The sequence below is a fragment of the Zootoca vivipara genome, chromosome 6 (assembly GCF_963506605.1).
Source record: "Zootoca vivipara chromosome 6, rZooViv1.1, whole genome shotgun sequence".
Taxonomy (NCBI): Eukaryota; Metazoa; Chordata; class Lepidosauria; order Squamata; family Lacertidae; genus Zootoca; species Zootoca vivipara.
This window is the reverse complement of record NC_083281.1, coordinates 76,574,277-76,588,586: the sequence shown is the minus strand read 5'-3', so window position 1 is coordinate 76,588,586 and position 14,310 is coordinate 76,574,277. Positions and strand designations below refer to the sequence as shown.

At 43.5% G+C, this 14,310-nt stretch overlaps 1 protein-coding gene across 4 annotated transcripts in view; it reads left to right on the top strand.

Annotated features, from left to right (window-relative positions):
* The window catches only part of VPS13D (vacuolar protein sorting 13 homolog D), a 132,692-nt gene that overhangs the window by 10,852 nt on the left and 107,530 nt on the right, over positions 1 to 14,310 (top strand). For 2 of the 4 annotated variants that reach the window (XM_060276152.1, XM_035120294.2), the window contains exons 7-19: positions 416 to 520; positions 608 to 778; positions 2,095 to 2,195; positions 3,312 to 3,480; positions 4,307 to 4,399; positions 5,017 to 5,209; positions 6,395 to 6,574; positions 7,074 to 7,204; positions 8,108 to 8,180; positions 8,295 to 8,465; positions 9,359 to 9,489; positions 10,814 to 10,946; positions 11,525 to 13,756. In XM_060276152.1, coding sequence (XP_060132135.1) covers positions 416 to 520; positions 608 to 778; positions 2,095 to 2,195; positions 3,312 to 3,480; positions 4,307 to 4,399; positions 5,017 to 5,209; positions 6,395 to 6,574; positions 7,074 to 7,204; positions 8,108 to 8,180; positions 8,295 to 8,465; positions 9,359 to 9,489; positions 10,814 to 10,946; positions 11,525 to 13,756 — 3,883 coding nt within the window. The remainder of the gene's footprint in view (positions 1 to 415; positions 521 to 607; positions 779 to 2,094; positions 2,196 to 3,311; positions 3,481 to 4,306; positions 4,400 to 5,016; positions 5,210 to 6,394; positions 6,575 to 7,073; positions 7,205 to 8,107; positions 8,181 to 8,294; positions 8,466 to 9,358; positions 9,490 to 10,813; positions 10,947 to 11,524; positions 13,757 to 14,310) is intronic. The other 2 variants (XM_060276154.1, XM_060276153.1) reach the window with 1 other exon arrangement.

Genomic DNA, 14,310 nt, shown 5'->3' with positions numbered 1-14,310 from the left:
GCACGCAAAATTGCTGAAGCAGAGGCCAATTCAAAGCAGCCCTTGCTGCATCCACCAATAACCCACCCATTAGACAAAGCAGCAGCCTATCCAAAGCAGCCCTTGCAGCAGACACCATTCACTCACCCAATCACATGATCCTGCTTGCGACTGCAACCAATCGCCCGTCCCCCCTCTGCACTACTCATGTACTGTATAAGGACACTCCCCCATTTTTAACTTTATTTTTGAGTAAAAACCCCTCGTCTTATAGATGGAAAAGTACGGTATTCTGTCTTTGTCTTGTGCACCATCTTGATGGTATTATGTTCGTAAATTTGATAAATCAATAAAGTACTACATGGAACAAGGTGCGCTGGTTATTTGATACTGTGTGGTTTTTCTGTGGCTCATATCTAGTTGTCCTCATTTTAAGGTGGAGGAGCTGATGAAGAAAAAGCAGCTGGATATTGCTGACTTCAGCATCTATTGGGACACTGATAGTGCTTTAATGGGAGACTTGCCACCTGGGGAGTTGCAGGTAAAAGCTTCTTCTTTTTTTTCCTTTGCCTGTGAGCATGAGAAATGCTTGCCTATTCAGAGGAATTAACTTGGTTATGATTTCTAGGAAGCAATGGATGAAAGCATGGAAAGCCGTGACCATAACTACATCATGGAGCCTGTGTGTACCTCTGCCCTTCTGAAGAGAAACTGTTCCAAGGAGCCCCTCAAATCGCGGAATACCCCACGGCTTGAGTTTGACATTCAGCTGGAGACAATACCTCTGAAACTTTCACAGGTAAAAGCTGATTTAAGGAGGTTGCCCTGTAAGGGGTGAACATTTCCAGTTGTCGAAGCCAGACAGTAACGGCATGCAGTGTTTGTTGGCAAAACCTACACAAATCAAGGCTGAATGTCATATCAAACAATTCATAGAAGAGGAATGCTCGCGTACAACTTTCATTTTAACACAGAGTACCAGCATACATAGGGACCCAGGTGGCGCTGTGGTTAAACCACTGAGCCTAGGACTTGCTGATCAGAAGGTCGGCAGTTCGAATCCCTGTGACGGGGTGAGCTCCCGTTGCTTGGTCCCAGCTCCTGCCAACTTAGCAGTTCAAAAGCACGTCAAAATGCAAGTAGATAAATAGGAACCGCTACAGCGGGAAGGTAAATAGCGTTTCCATGTGCTGCTCTGGTTTGCCAGAAGCGACTTTGTCATGCTGGCCACATGACCTGGAAGCTATACGCCGGCTTCCTCGGCCAATAATGCGAGATGAGCGCGCAACCCCAGAGTCGGTTACGACTGGACCTAATGGTCAGGGGTCCCTTAACCTTTACCTTACCAGCATACATATACCACTCAAGCGAATCACGTACCATTTCTCCTGCATCCAGTGTTTTCACGCATGCACATGTTGCTTAACTCCGTTCTTTATTCCAGGCTTGTATAGAATTGTATAGAAAGGCCCTTGTTTGAATTCCGCCTTTGCCATGAACTTGCTTGTCAGCTTAGGAGAGGCGCAGTCACTTAGACTTCACCACTGCCACTCCCAATTGGAGAATACGTAGGTTTCCTGCGGCCAGATTTCAACCAGCCCTCTGGGTCTCCTTTTAATCATTCATTGCTCAGCTTTTAGGAAACCTCAGCTCTGGCCTTGGTTTCCATGCAGCACCCTTTCTACCAATAGTACATAGCCTTACATGCCTATAGGCCACAAAAAAAATGCAAGTAGTCAGCAGCAAAGCTAACAGGTAAGGAGGGCTTGCTTCAAACCACAAAGCTTGAGTCCTCACAGCCGATATCTATGGTGGTTTCGGAAATTTCTTCCTGTGTTCGCATCACTTTTTTTAGCTTCTTTGAATTTGGGAATAAACTATCAAAGCCACTAACTATAAATCTGTTACTGCCTTTGCGTCTCTCTAGCTTTGCCAGTTACCCTGGACAGTTACTTAAAGCCCGTGTTGCCTTTTCGTTATATGTGTGGACAGTTTTTTAGGCAAAGCGGCGAAGTTCATTCTTGAGTTCAGCCGTTATTATTGGCATTTGTGTTCTGTTACGGAATGCATCCGTACTGATTGCCTAACCACTGTATGGTTATTTTATTCACACAGACACAATACCGACAAATAATGGACTTTTTGAAAGAGCTGGATCGAAAAGAGCGACAACTCAGATTCAGAAGATGGAAGCCGAAGGTCCCAGTAGCTGGAAAGTATGAGCTCTGTTTTCTTGGATCAAATAACCATACATGCAAGTCTCCCTTTCCTAATTAAATACTGTTCCCTAAACCTTCTTGTATACTTTTTGTTGTTGATGGGTGATAAGAATGCATACTTGAGTTGCCATCTGCTTTTATGCTTAATTTTAAATAGGACTGAAGATTATGCTCATACACAGAAACTACAGTTTGGAGGAGTGTCATAGCTTGGCAAAGTGACAAATGGAGATAACAGTGTTAAGATGAAGAAGGGCTTTTGTTTGTTCGTGTGGTGTGCTTTCAATAGCACCACTTGTGCGTAGTAATCATGAGTTTGTATGACTGGTGAGCTCAGCACATCATTTAGACACAGCAGCCAATACTTTGTAAACAGGTTGCCTATAATAATTTTCTTCTGATCACTGAAGAAGGTAGTTTGGGTTAATATGTATCTGCTTGACAATTTTTGTTGTCATTCTATTGGATTTTAATCAGATTTTGACCATAGAGAATTGGTTATTGTATCATTCCCCCCCTTTTATCTTTTTGTTCACGTTTATATATATTTTTATATTGGTCTAAAGCTGTACTTCACTTTCCTGTAATATTCAGAAGCATTCTATAATATCTTACCCAACTTAGTTTTTAAGTTTTGTCTTGTTGGTTGGAGATAGTCTATCCCTTGTTGTTTTGACTTTTTAGTATAACCCAGTTGATCCCTTCGGCAGTCCACTATTGGTTTTAAATTTTTTTCCAGGCTGTAGGGTCTCTCCTACAGTGGTTAATGAAGATAGAATTGAAGAAGTGGGGAGCTCGAAACGAAATACCAGCTAGAGTGTTTTCTTGGCTAAGGTGTTCCCATTTAGACCTGCAGCCTGCCTCAAGCAAGAGCCTTGTAGTACCATTTGTAGCTCATCCTTTTCTTGCATCTTTCTGCAACCTGAGGGATAACTGCTAACCATGAGTGTCCACTTGTTAGATTTTTAGTCTCATTTAAAATGTGTGTTGCTTTTCTTTTTTGACTTTTAATTACATTACATGTAAAATGCCTTGAGACAGTGTGTTAGAAGAGAATGAATGAAACAGTGATAATAATAGTAACCAGAAATACATTCATTTGTAATGTTTCAGCTGCCAGGAGTGGTGGTGTTTTGCTCTGAATGCACACATTGCGGAGATCAGAGAGCAGAGGGGACGCTGTTCCTGGGATTTTGTGTTGCATCGGGCCCAAGATGCTGTATTGTACACAGATCTGTATTACAAGAAGTTAAAAGAAGTGGAGCTGTCTGATGAGGAGCAGGTATTGGGAAACAGCTGGGCTATGGTATCTAAGCCATCATCTTGAGATTATAGCTCTGCAACTGGCATGTATAATCGTAATCTGTCGTAGAGCTTTTGTGGCTTAAAAATATATATACGTTGCTGCCTGTTGAAAACATTTTAGAGTTTACCTTTGTTCGGATTCAGGCATAGGCAAACTCCGGCCCTCCAGATGTTTATGACTACAATTCCCATCATCCCTGACCACTGGTCCTGTTAGCTAGGGATGATGGGAATTGTAGTCCTAAACATCTGGAGGGCCGGAGTTTGCCTATGCCTGGGGTACATATTTGTAAGATGCTGCAGTGTTTAGGTAAAATAGGCAGCTGTTTATAAGTAGCCCAGCAGCAAGCGTTTGCAGAAGTTGAACATTTTCACTGCAGAAGTAGCATTTACAGAGACTCCAAGGAGTTCCTTATCACCTCCCTCCAGTGTCGGAGGCAGTAGGCCTCTGAGTGCCATTTGGAACCAGGATTTGAAACGAACTTCAAACAATGGGTTCAGATCCTGGTAACTATAGTTTCCCAGTTAGAATGTAATAGGTAACCATAGCGGGAATATGGTACACTGAGGAGTTGAGGGGTGGCGGGCATGCATACAAGGCTCATGCATCTTTCTCCTTAATAAACCAAGATGCCCTGCATCCAGACTCGACCATTTACTTAAATTGGTGTTGCGATTTCAAAGCTTACCGTAATTCTCATAACTTCAGATTAAGTAGCTCGTTCAAGAAAAGAAATCTGAATGAAGAGCTGAGTCTTTCAGCTTTCTGGATTATTTGCTAATATTTCCTTTTCCGCCTGCAGGAGGAGATAGAGCGCATTGAGGATGAACAGACGTTCGAGGAGCTGAAAATCTTACGCGAAATAGTGTACGATAGATTCTGCGAACTTGATGAGGTTAGAGATTTTATGAGATGCAATATTTAGAAGCACCTTAGGGGGTTTGGAACTGCTAACGATGCAAACAGAAAACCAAACCAACCTGGAAATGTCCGAGAGCGGTGACTTTAAGCACGTGAAATAACATCAGAATTATTGATTTGATTTCATGCATTGTTTGAATCTCATTTATCCAGTATTCAGCGTGAGATACAAAGCAAAAAGCAAACAAACCCCAAACAAACACCCTGTGGCTAATGAGGTTTCTCTAGTACACATTGGGCTGTGTTTTGTTTACTTCTTTGTTCCCTTGGATTCCCCCTCCCTGTATAGTATATATCTTTCTTTGGTTCTTGCACAAATCTTGGTGCTCTCCCTAGCTATTTTGATCTCCTTTTTTGTTTTTTGGTAATACCAGTTTGGATCCCGTTTCTGTCGGCACTGGATCGTGCTGTGGGTTAGAGGGTGTGGTGGTAGCAGTATTCCAGCAAACACGTTTAGACAGAGCAGGGATAAAGCAGGTCAATCATGCATTCACTCCAGGCATGTAGTAACAGTAAGAGAAATAGTTCTGATTAGCAGCACCTTTTAAATTCCTCTTTTTAAAAAAGAATCCTACCTTTCCTCATTTCAAGCAGAGCATCAAGGAGCCGCTGTCCGATTCCTCAGAGGAAACGATTGAAATTGAATCGGATACCAGCAGCAGTGGAATGCTTCGCTATCTTCAGTCCTGGTTTCCTGGATGGGGAGGCTGGTACGGCGATTCTCAGGAAGCCCTGGAAACGGACTCTTTCGAAGGACTGCTTTCAGAAACACCTGATGTTGCTGGTACGAGAAAACTTACCCTGAAGCTCTAGATCAGTCGTGGGGAACTTGTGGTCCTCCAGGTGTTGTTGGACTACATTTCCCATCATCCCTCGTTTGTTGGCTTTGGTGATGGGAGTCGGGAGTCCCAACAGGACCTGTGTGGCTGCAGGTGAAGGTGCTGCCACACTGTACACAATAAGGACCCCCCCCCCACCTACAACAAAGAAGACCCAGAACTTTATAAAAATGTGTGTTAAAATTGCGTAGTTGCGGTGTACTATATAGATAATACATATCCATGCCAATTACGCTAGAAAACCAGCAAGAGCCTGTTTTGACTAGATGTACAGTGGTGCCTCGACTTACGAATTTAATCCGTTCCAAAGGCACCTTCATAGGTCGAAAAATTCGTAAGTTGAAAAGCGCCATTGGAAACGTGATTTCCCATAGGGATGCATTGGAAACGGATAATTTCGTAAGTCGAAGCAACCCTATCTAAAAAACCCTATCTAAAACCGCCGCGGTTTCCTTTCGGATGTCAAGTAATTTGTAAGCGCGCGGCCATTTGCGCCATTCATAAGTCGAATAATTCGGTTGTCGAGTTGTTCGTAAGTCGAGGTACCACTGTAGTTGGGAGCTGTGTAGTTCCATTCCTGGGACTGGCAATAGAAAAGGTGGGTGGATGCTCTGAAGGTCAGGTTTTGATAAAAAATCTGATTGGCGCACAAACCCTGGACTATTACCGGTAGTTCCATGCTGACCTCTAGTTTGTTGTTCTCATTGTTGGGCATGTCCTATTTTTACTTTAAGATTACCTGACCAAGACTAGGCTCTTGCCAGTTTAAAACCTGCTCCACATCTGTTAAAATGATCTACCTCTGGCAAAATATGAGTTGTCTGGGCATCCAGAAGGCTCTGGGGGACTTTCCTGCTGATTGTGCAGGCTCTCTTCCATCCGGCCTTCTTAAATTCTGAGATAGAGGATTTGGGCCAAGTATGGATTTTTGTTCATTGTTAAAAATAATTATTTTGTGCTCCTTTAAGTTTGTGCAGTAGTATTCATTTAAACAAAAACAAAAACTCAAAAAACCAACAACAGCACAATTAATGGCCAGAAGCTCTTACTCTGTAGTTAAGATTTGGCAGATTTGCTTGCAAGTGCTTTGCATTTTCTAAAGTCTCTGATCTTTCCTCCCCTTGTATTAGGTGCTGATGATTTTTTTGATCCAGCTGTGGACGTCTCCAACATAAACACCTTCACAAAGAGGGATCACGTCCTGGCAAAGTTAAATCTCCAACTGCAAGGTGGCTCTGTCACTTTGCTGCATGCTGGGAAGAAGGGCCCGCAGGCCCACGAAAGAGCTTTCATGCAGCTTGAATTTTCAGGTATTGGTTGTGGGCTCCCTGCGTCAGCTATACATCAGTATCCCTGACAATCCTTTGGTAGCTTTAGACCTGACCCCCAACACAGTTCTCTCAATTATATGTGGATTATTTTCTGTGCTCGGACGGGGCCCACAACGGAGCCAACCTAACATTTATTGGTGACAACTCAGACACTGCCAGTTCTTTAATACGGCTCTTGCAACCAAACAAAATGTCATGGTTGCATTCCCCCTGGGGGCCGCAATGGAAAAGGCCCTGTTCCTTATGTAGGCCAATGTGCCTCCACATAGGTTGGATTTGAAGCAGAGCCTCACTTGCAGATCTGCACTGCTGGGAAAGATCATATGGAACAGACATGATGGCAGCAGCGGCTGTAACAATCAAGACGGGTTAACCCTTGCGGCATTCATCTTCCTTGTTTCTGTTTTTCAGCAGACCAATGCCGTGACTAATTTTTTTAGTCAACATGACACTGGCTTTTGTGTGCTTCTTTTTCTAGGAGTAACCATCTTAGCAGAATCTCTTCCTCGGAGGAATTCTTCCCTTTTCAAGGTTCAGCTTGGTAGCCTATTCCTACGAGACTTAGCGACGGAAGGGACCATATTCCCTGTCCTTGTCTTCCCTAACCCCGTACGTTGAATTGTGCCGATAACATGATTTGTTGCAGAAATTGGAATTTAACATATGTTACATTGTGTTCATAAAAGGAGTCGGGGGGGGGGGCAACCAGTTTTCTGCTAAAGTGAGTGTGGGGGGGAATTATCCAGCTGTTGTGCTACAGGCACATCTGGTAGAGCAGCTTTTGCCAGCCTGTTGCCCCCTAATTCTTTTGAACTGCAACTCCCATGAGCCTCTGTCAGCATGGCCCCAAAATCAGGGATGATAAGAGTTGATAGTCCAACAGTATCTGGAGGTTTTACAGGTTAGTGACCCATACCTTAATGATTTGCCTTAAGCTTGAGAGAGTGCAAAAAAAAAAATGGGGCATGCATTTTTAAAAAAGTATTTTCATTCTGACTTCTATTTGTGAGTTTGATCACACCATCTGAAAAGGATTTACTTGAATTTAAGCTCCATTGGTTTCAACGGGACTTGCTTCCAAGTGGGTATGTGTTTAGGATTGCAGCTGCCATTATTAAAATTCCACAAGGCTGTTAGTTGTACCAATAAGCCCAAGAAATGATAGAAATTACAATAGAATGTAGAACGTTTTGTTTCGAATAGATGCTGGATGAGCAGGACATAATACACAAGGTAGAGTGTGGCGAGATCCAGTTTGGTGTAGCAGTAAGAGCCTTGCACTTGCACCTGGGAGACCAGGGTTCAGATTTCCACTCAGACATAAAGCTCTCACTAGGTGAGCTTGGGCCAGTCACTGCTTCTCAGGATAATCTACCCCACAGGATTGTTGTGGGGATTAAATGAGGAGGAGGAGAGGAGCTACATACACCACCTTGAGCTCCTTGGAGGAAAAGGTGGGATATAAATGCAACAAATAATATACTATAATCATATCTCTCTTGTTCTCATCAGCAAAAAGAAGTCGGCTGTGTCTCTTCCATTGGTCTCCAGACGTCCTCTTCAGACACGAGTAATGAAAGCGCTGGTAACATTTCTCGTTTTTGTAGCAAATCTATTGTTAACAACTGAAAATGCACCTGAGAGCTGTGCGTGTCGCTGGCATCATTGCTGATCTCTGTTGTGCTCTCTTTTGATTCAGCTGCTGATCCTGCTGTTCCAGTGTTTGAGATGCTGTATGAGAGAAACCCAGTTCGCAGCAATTTTGAGAGACGTCTGGAAGTCAGTACCCGACCTCTAAATATTATTTACAATCCACAAGCCATTAAGAAAGTAGCCGATTTCTTCTACAAGGGAAGGGTTCATACCTCAGGTTAACCTTTCTTGTTTTTTGCTAGAAAATATTTACAATTCTTTATTTTCCTTTCCTTTCCTTTCCTTTCTCTTTTTTTATTTCTTCATACTTAAGTACTGTCAAAGTGACAATAAAGAATTTATTCAGTACATTGCATGTGCGCTAGTAAGAATTGAATGAGATTTCTTATATATAAGCAGTGGAACTCGCTGCCCCAAGATGTTGTGACGGCCATCAAGTTAGAATTTTTCTTACATTACCTTGATGTGGTCATCATAAAGTATTCCTGAGCAGGCTTGACTCCCGGATGGTTTTCCAGATCCAGTGTCTGGGGGACTTTGAGCCCCTAGGGAGAGTAAGAGGCATAGAATAATAAGAATATCTCAATGCAAGAAATCAAGAGCTAGATTACCATCGGCATATGGCTGTTCAGCTCTTACCTGCAGAGTTTCAGCAAGGGATGAATTACAATTACCCTCTTGGAGCTAAACCTGGGAGAGAAATAACTTTGTGGGCATATAAATGACATTGCAGTTGGCTTGGGAGTCCTCTGTGAGCATTGTTTTATCTTCATAAAGTCAGAATGGAATGTGTGACTGGCTTCTAACAATGACTTGGTGGGTGCGGGAAGAGGAAGTTTTCTTAACTATGGACATTTCCTGCATAGAACATTTACTTTAGAATTAAGAAGAGACAACTCCCAAATTGTCATTTGCCTAGTTAGAGAGAAACGCTCCTTCTGGCTTTTTATGCTCATAAAAGAGGGAAAATAGTCTTCTCTTAAATCGGAATTCCTCCCCCCCTTTTTTTGCCTATGTAACTTATCTCCATTGATAGTTACTTTTTTCCTTTCTGTACCATTGAAGTGTAAGCAAACTGTGGCATCCATCTTTGTCTGTCTCTTGGTGCAGGTTTCGGATGCCAGTCTGAGCTGGAGCTGAGAGTGGCTGCAGCTGCCAGGAGACAGTACAACAAGCTCAAAATGCAGACGAAAGCCGAAATCAGGCAAACCATCGACCGCTTGCTTGTGGGGGATTTCATTGTAAGGGGATTTCAAAGGATGGTGACTTGTGCTCTTTGCATCTATGTTTAGCAGCATGAAAGTAGCTTAATGTAATGTCGGTCTCTGGATCAGAAGGGAGAGGACCAATGGTCACACACACACACACACTTTGAAAAATCAAGTGTATAAAATGTGGTATATTAAGGGGGAAATTTTTGCAAACTATGGTTGGCCTGGATTGTGGCTGGAATATGAATATCATAACCAGTGATAGAGTGTCTGGTTTGCATGCAGGAAAGGTCGCTAGGTAGGGCTCTCAATTCTGAATTCAAACCTGAATTCCTGGTGAGCAGCTACCAGTCATTGTGTAGATAATTCTGATTCATTGTAAGGTGGCTTCCCATGCAAGAGTTGGCTCAAATTATACTGATCTTACATCAGTTACACTAGCTAACTGGTTTATTTATGGGATCAGTGTAAAATGCTGGTAAAGCCCTTAAATAGTTAGCTGAAGATTTGCTTATGCCTATACACTTAGTCAATACCTCTGATTTGCTCCAGAGAGCCTTCTCTCTGGTGATGGTTAGTGGATCCCAGGAAGGGTTGTATTGAACTAAGTCCTACCTACTAAAATCAATGGGCCTAAATTAGTCATGTCCATTTATTTCAGTAGGTCCGCTCTGTGTAGAAATAGCATTGGATATAACCCAGAGACTTCTCAGTGGTGGCTACCTGGTTGTGCAAATCTCTTACTAGGAAAACTGGACATGCTTCCTCTCTGGTTGTCTTCGGACATACTATGAAGCTGTTTTTGTTACACAAGCATTATCCACTCTTTTTGTCTCTATACTGAATTGTCAGTGCTGTTTTTAATTTTTATGTGCCTTGGAACTCCCTGAATAAACATTCGACAGGTACCTTCATTTTATATGTTTTAGATGCCTGTTAAAACCCTTTTCATTTCAACCAGATGAAAGTTACATTTACTTGGTTTTAAATTTTGCTGATTTTTAATTATATGTTATTGGTAATTGTTTTACTCTGTTAAGTACACAACTTGGGATAATATTCAGCTTCCTGAATAAATAAAAGTCATAAAGTGCTCTTGCAACTATTAGCTGATCATTTCTACTGCTTTATTTTTATGATTGCAGTTATAAAAATGACAATAGCTAATAAAGCAAAAAATGAAAACAGCTAATGAAGCAACAGTAAAACCAAATTAACAGAGACTTGCACATAATATGAATGCCATATGTTATAACGTTTCTTAGTAGTATTTGGGGCTGGCTGTTTTCTTGCAACCTTATTGGACCTATAAATAATAAATAAACTTCTTTTTAAAATATCTTTTTCTTTTCAGGAAGAAAGCAAGCGCTGGACAGTGTGCCTTGATATTTCTGCTCCTCAGGTGATCTTCCCCGATGACTTTAAATTTGCTGATCCAGTTTTAGTAGTGATCGATTTGGGAAGAATGCTGCTTACCAACACACAAGGTACTGTTTACACTTCTAGTAGGGTGATGGTGGAGGAGGAGATGCCTGTTAATCTTGAAATCAGAAATCAGAAAATTGTTATTTTATTCAAAATGCTTTGAATAGGAAGAGAATCTGTGGGGTATCGCCAGTGCTAGTCCTTTTTTTTAAAATCCCCTTTTGGGGAAAAAACAGCTAAAACTGTGACTGAATATTTTGAATGCAAGGAACCAGAATCCTGGAAGCAGCAAGGAGTTCAGTTCCTATGCCAGTTTCTTTTCTAATTACACATATTTATGCCATGAATTCTGCACATATTGACCCACAGCAGATTCCAACGTATAGTTAGCAGAGTAAAATAAGCTTAGCACATTGCAGGATTCCCAAAAAATAGACCAGAGGCAATTAATACTTCATCCAGGAGAGTTTTACTGCTACTGCAGGCAAATGACCATAATGGTCACAAATCCAATACATTAAGTATTGCCACTGTCCAGTTGCAGCAGACATGCTTTGTTCACGGATAGACTTTGAGCATAAGGTTGAGAAAGAGAGAACACCTGACTAAAGTTCTCTCTCCTGTCTTCTCAATCTTCTAGCGGAGCACAAAAGGAGGAGCTCCGGTGGTCCACATTCAGAGCTGAGTGACCTGAGCGACGATGAATATAAAACGCCTCTTGCAACCCCTCCAAGCAGCCCGCCTCCTGAAATTTGTGTGGCTGGCGAGGACAAAACTATCACATTCACGGGGGTAGAAATCAGTGAGGCACAGCTGCAAGCGCACTTGATGAGTAAAAAAATGTATGAGACCTACAGCTTGTCATTCATGGATCTGCAGATCATGGTCGGCCGAGTGAAAGACAATTGGAAGCATGCCCAGGACAGTGATGTTGGCCCAACCCATGTGGTGGAGAAATTCAACGTCCACTTGCAGCTGGAACGCAGGTTGATCTACACGTCTGATCCCAAGTACCCGGGAGCCGTCTTGTCTGGAAATCTGCCCGATTTGAAAATACACATCAACGAGGATAAAATAATGGCTCTGAACAACTGCTTTGGAAGACTGAGCACATCTGATACGGACATTGCGGGCACTTCGCAGATAGGCAGGGAGGTGACTTTTTCAGATCTGGACCAGCGCGGAAGTTTGCACAGCTCTGTGGTGAACTTAACACAGAGCGTGATGGTGGTAGAACAACACACTAAGGAAGTCCTTGTAGAATCGCAACTGCTTTTAGCGGAGTTCCAAGTTAACTGTATGCAATTGGCTGTTGAAAGCAACGGCCGATATATCTCCGTCCTCAAGGTTTTTGGCACGAACGCGCATTTTGTGAAGAGGCCTTACGACGCAGAAGTTTCTCTCACAGTCCACGGTTTGCTGCTGGTTGACACCATGCAAACCTACGGTTCTGATTTTGACCTCTTGATGGCTTCTCACAAGAATCTCAGTTTCGATGTTCCAACAGGAAGCCTCCGGGACAGCAGAGCCCAGTCCCCGGTTGGTGGGCTTGATGAGGCTCGTGTAGCTGACGGGGTGCACTCGACCAAGAAATACGCTGTGGTATCGGGTGATTTGCCTGGCAGCTTCCCACAGGGCGACGAATCCTTAATTAAATTTGAATACCAGTTTGTGAGTGCAGAGTGCCCCTCCATGAACTTGGACAGCACTCTTCAAGTGATATCGGTCCAGATGAACAACCTGGATATCATTCTCAACCCGGAGACGATCGTTGAGCTGATTGGCTTTCTCCAAAAGTCCTTCCCAAAGGAGAAAGACGATTCTAGCCCTCAGCCCCTCATGACTGATGCGGAAAGACATTCCCGTGAGCAGGAAACCTTCCAGACCACCCACGCCCAAAGTACAGAGGTAGCAGTAGACATCCACTGGTTAAACGTACTTCTCCTTAGGACGGTTACGATGGTGAACGGAGAAAAACTTGGCCGGAAAATTGCAACAGCGAGCATTGGCGGAACCAAAGTGAATGTCTCCATGGGCAGCAGGCTGGACATAAATGGCTCTCTGGGTTGCTTGCATCTTATGGACCTGACTCTGGACAGCATGAAAAACCAGTATGTCGTAAGCATTGGGAATATGATGCGGTATGAAAACCTCACCCATGGCACGAGCTCCTTCAAGCCTACATTTCTCCAGTTTGACGATGCAAGTAGCCTTCCTGACGCTTTGAGCTTCACTTTCTCAGAGAAGTCGAAAGAGGAGTGCTCACTCCAGCTCAGGATGGCCTCGCTTCATTACAACCACTCGGCTAAGTTCTTAAAAGAGATCACCTTGTCCATGGACGAGCTGGAAGAGAACTTCCGCAGCATGCTGAAGAGTGCGGCCACGAAAGTGACCACCGTCTTGGCCACGAAGACGGCTGAGTATAGCGAAATGGTGTCTCTGTTTGATACGACGCCTCGGTCCAGGGACCCCTTCAATTTGGAAAACAGCGAAGGGGAGGAGGTCTCTCCGGTGCGCTTCAAAACCGAAACGATCAAGCTTATTTTGAATGTGAACATTGAATCGCCAGTGGTATCCATACCCCGGAAGCCGGGCAGCCCAGAGCTGCTGGTGGGGCATTTAGGGCAAATATCGATCCAGAATTTTGTGGCCGGAGAGGACAGTCTGAGAAGTGATAGGCTTCAAGTTGAAATCAGAGATATTAAAATGTATTCTCTAAACAGCAGTCATTTAGCAGCCAAGAAAGAAGCTTCTTCTGAGACGCCTGATGCACTGCACCCTCGTTCAGGCATTGCTAGCAGCAGCAGCAGCAGCCAGGAAGATCCTCAGTTCACTCGGCACGATTTCTTTGAATCCTTACATAAAGGCCATGGTAAGTTAAACAAGGCTTGGGCTCATTTGCTCCCGCTTGTCAGAGCTAAGGATTTGTTGGTAGCCATGCAGTCCATCTGGTTTATTATTATTATTATTATTAAGTCAGGGGTGGGGAACTTTGAGCCCAGGGACCACATGCTGATGTCTAGGCCTCTCTTGTCTGGCGCTTGGGACTCTTCACTGATCTTGCATCATGCTCTCCTGGCTTTAATGTACCCTGATAATGCTTCTTGCTTGCCAGAATGGAGGGTAAAGTGAGGGTGTGTGTGTAAAAAACTAGCCTACTGCACAAACGTGAAATCTACATTTGCTGCTCTGCTTACCATAGGCATGCGGCCACTGGAAGGTTGCACGGAATGTGGCCCTCGGACTGGGAAAAAAAGTCCCCCACCCCCTTGTATTAAGTGGTAGTAGGCGCTTTCTTTCATCTATAGCAGTGTTTCCCAAACTTGGGTCTCCAGCTGTTTTTGGACTACAAATCCCATCAGCTCTGACCACTGGGAGTTGTAGTCCAAAAACAACTGGTGACTCCAAGTTTGGGAAACACCAATC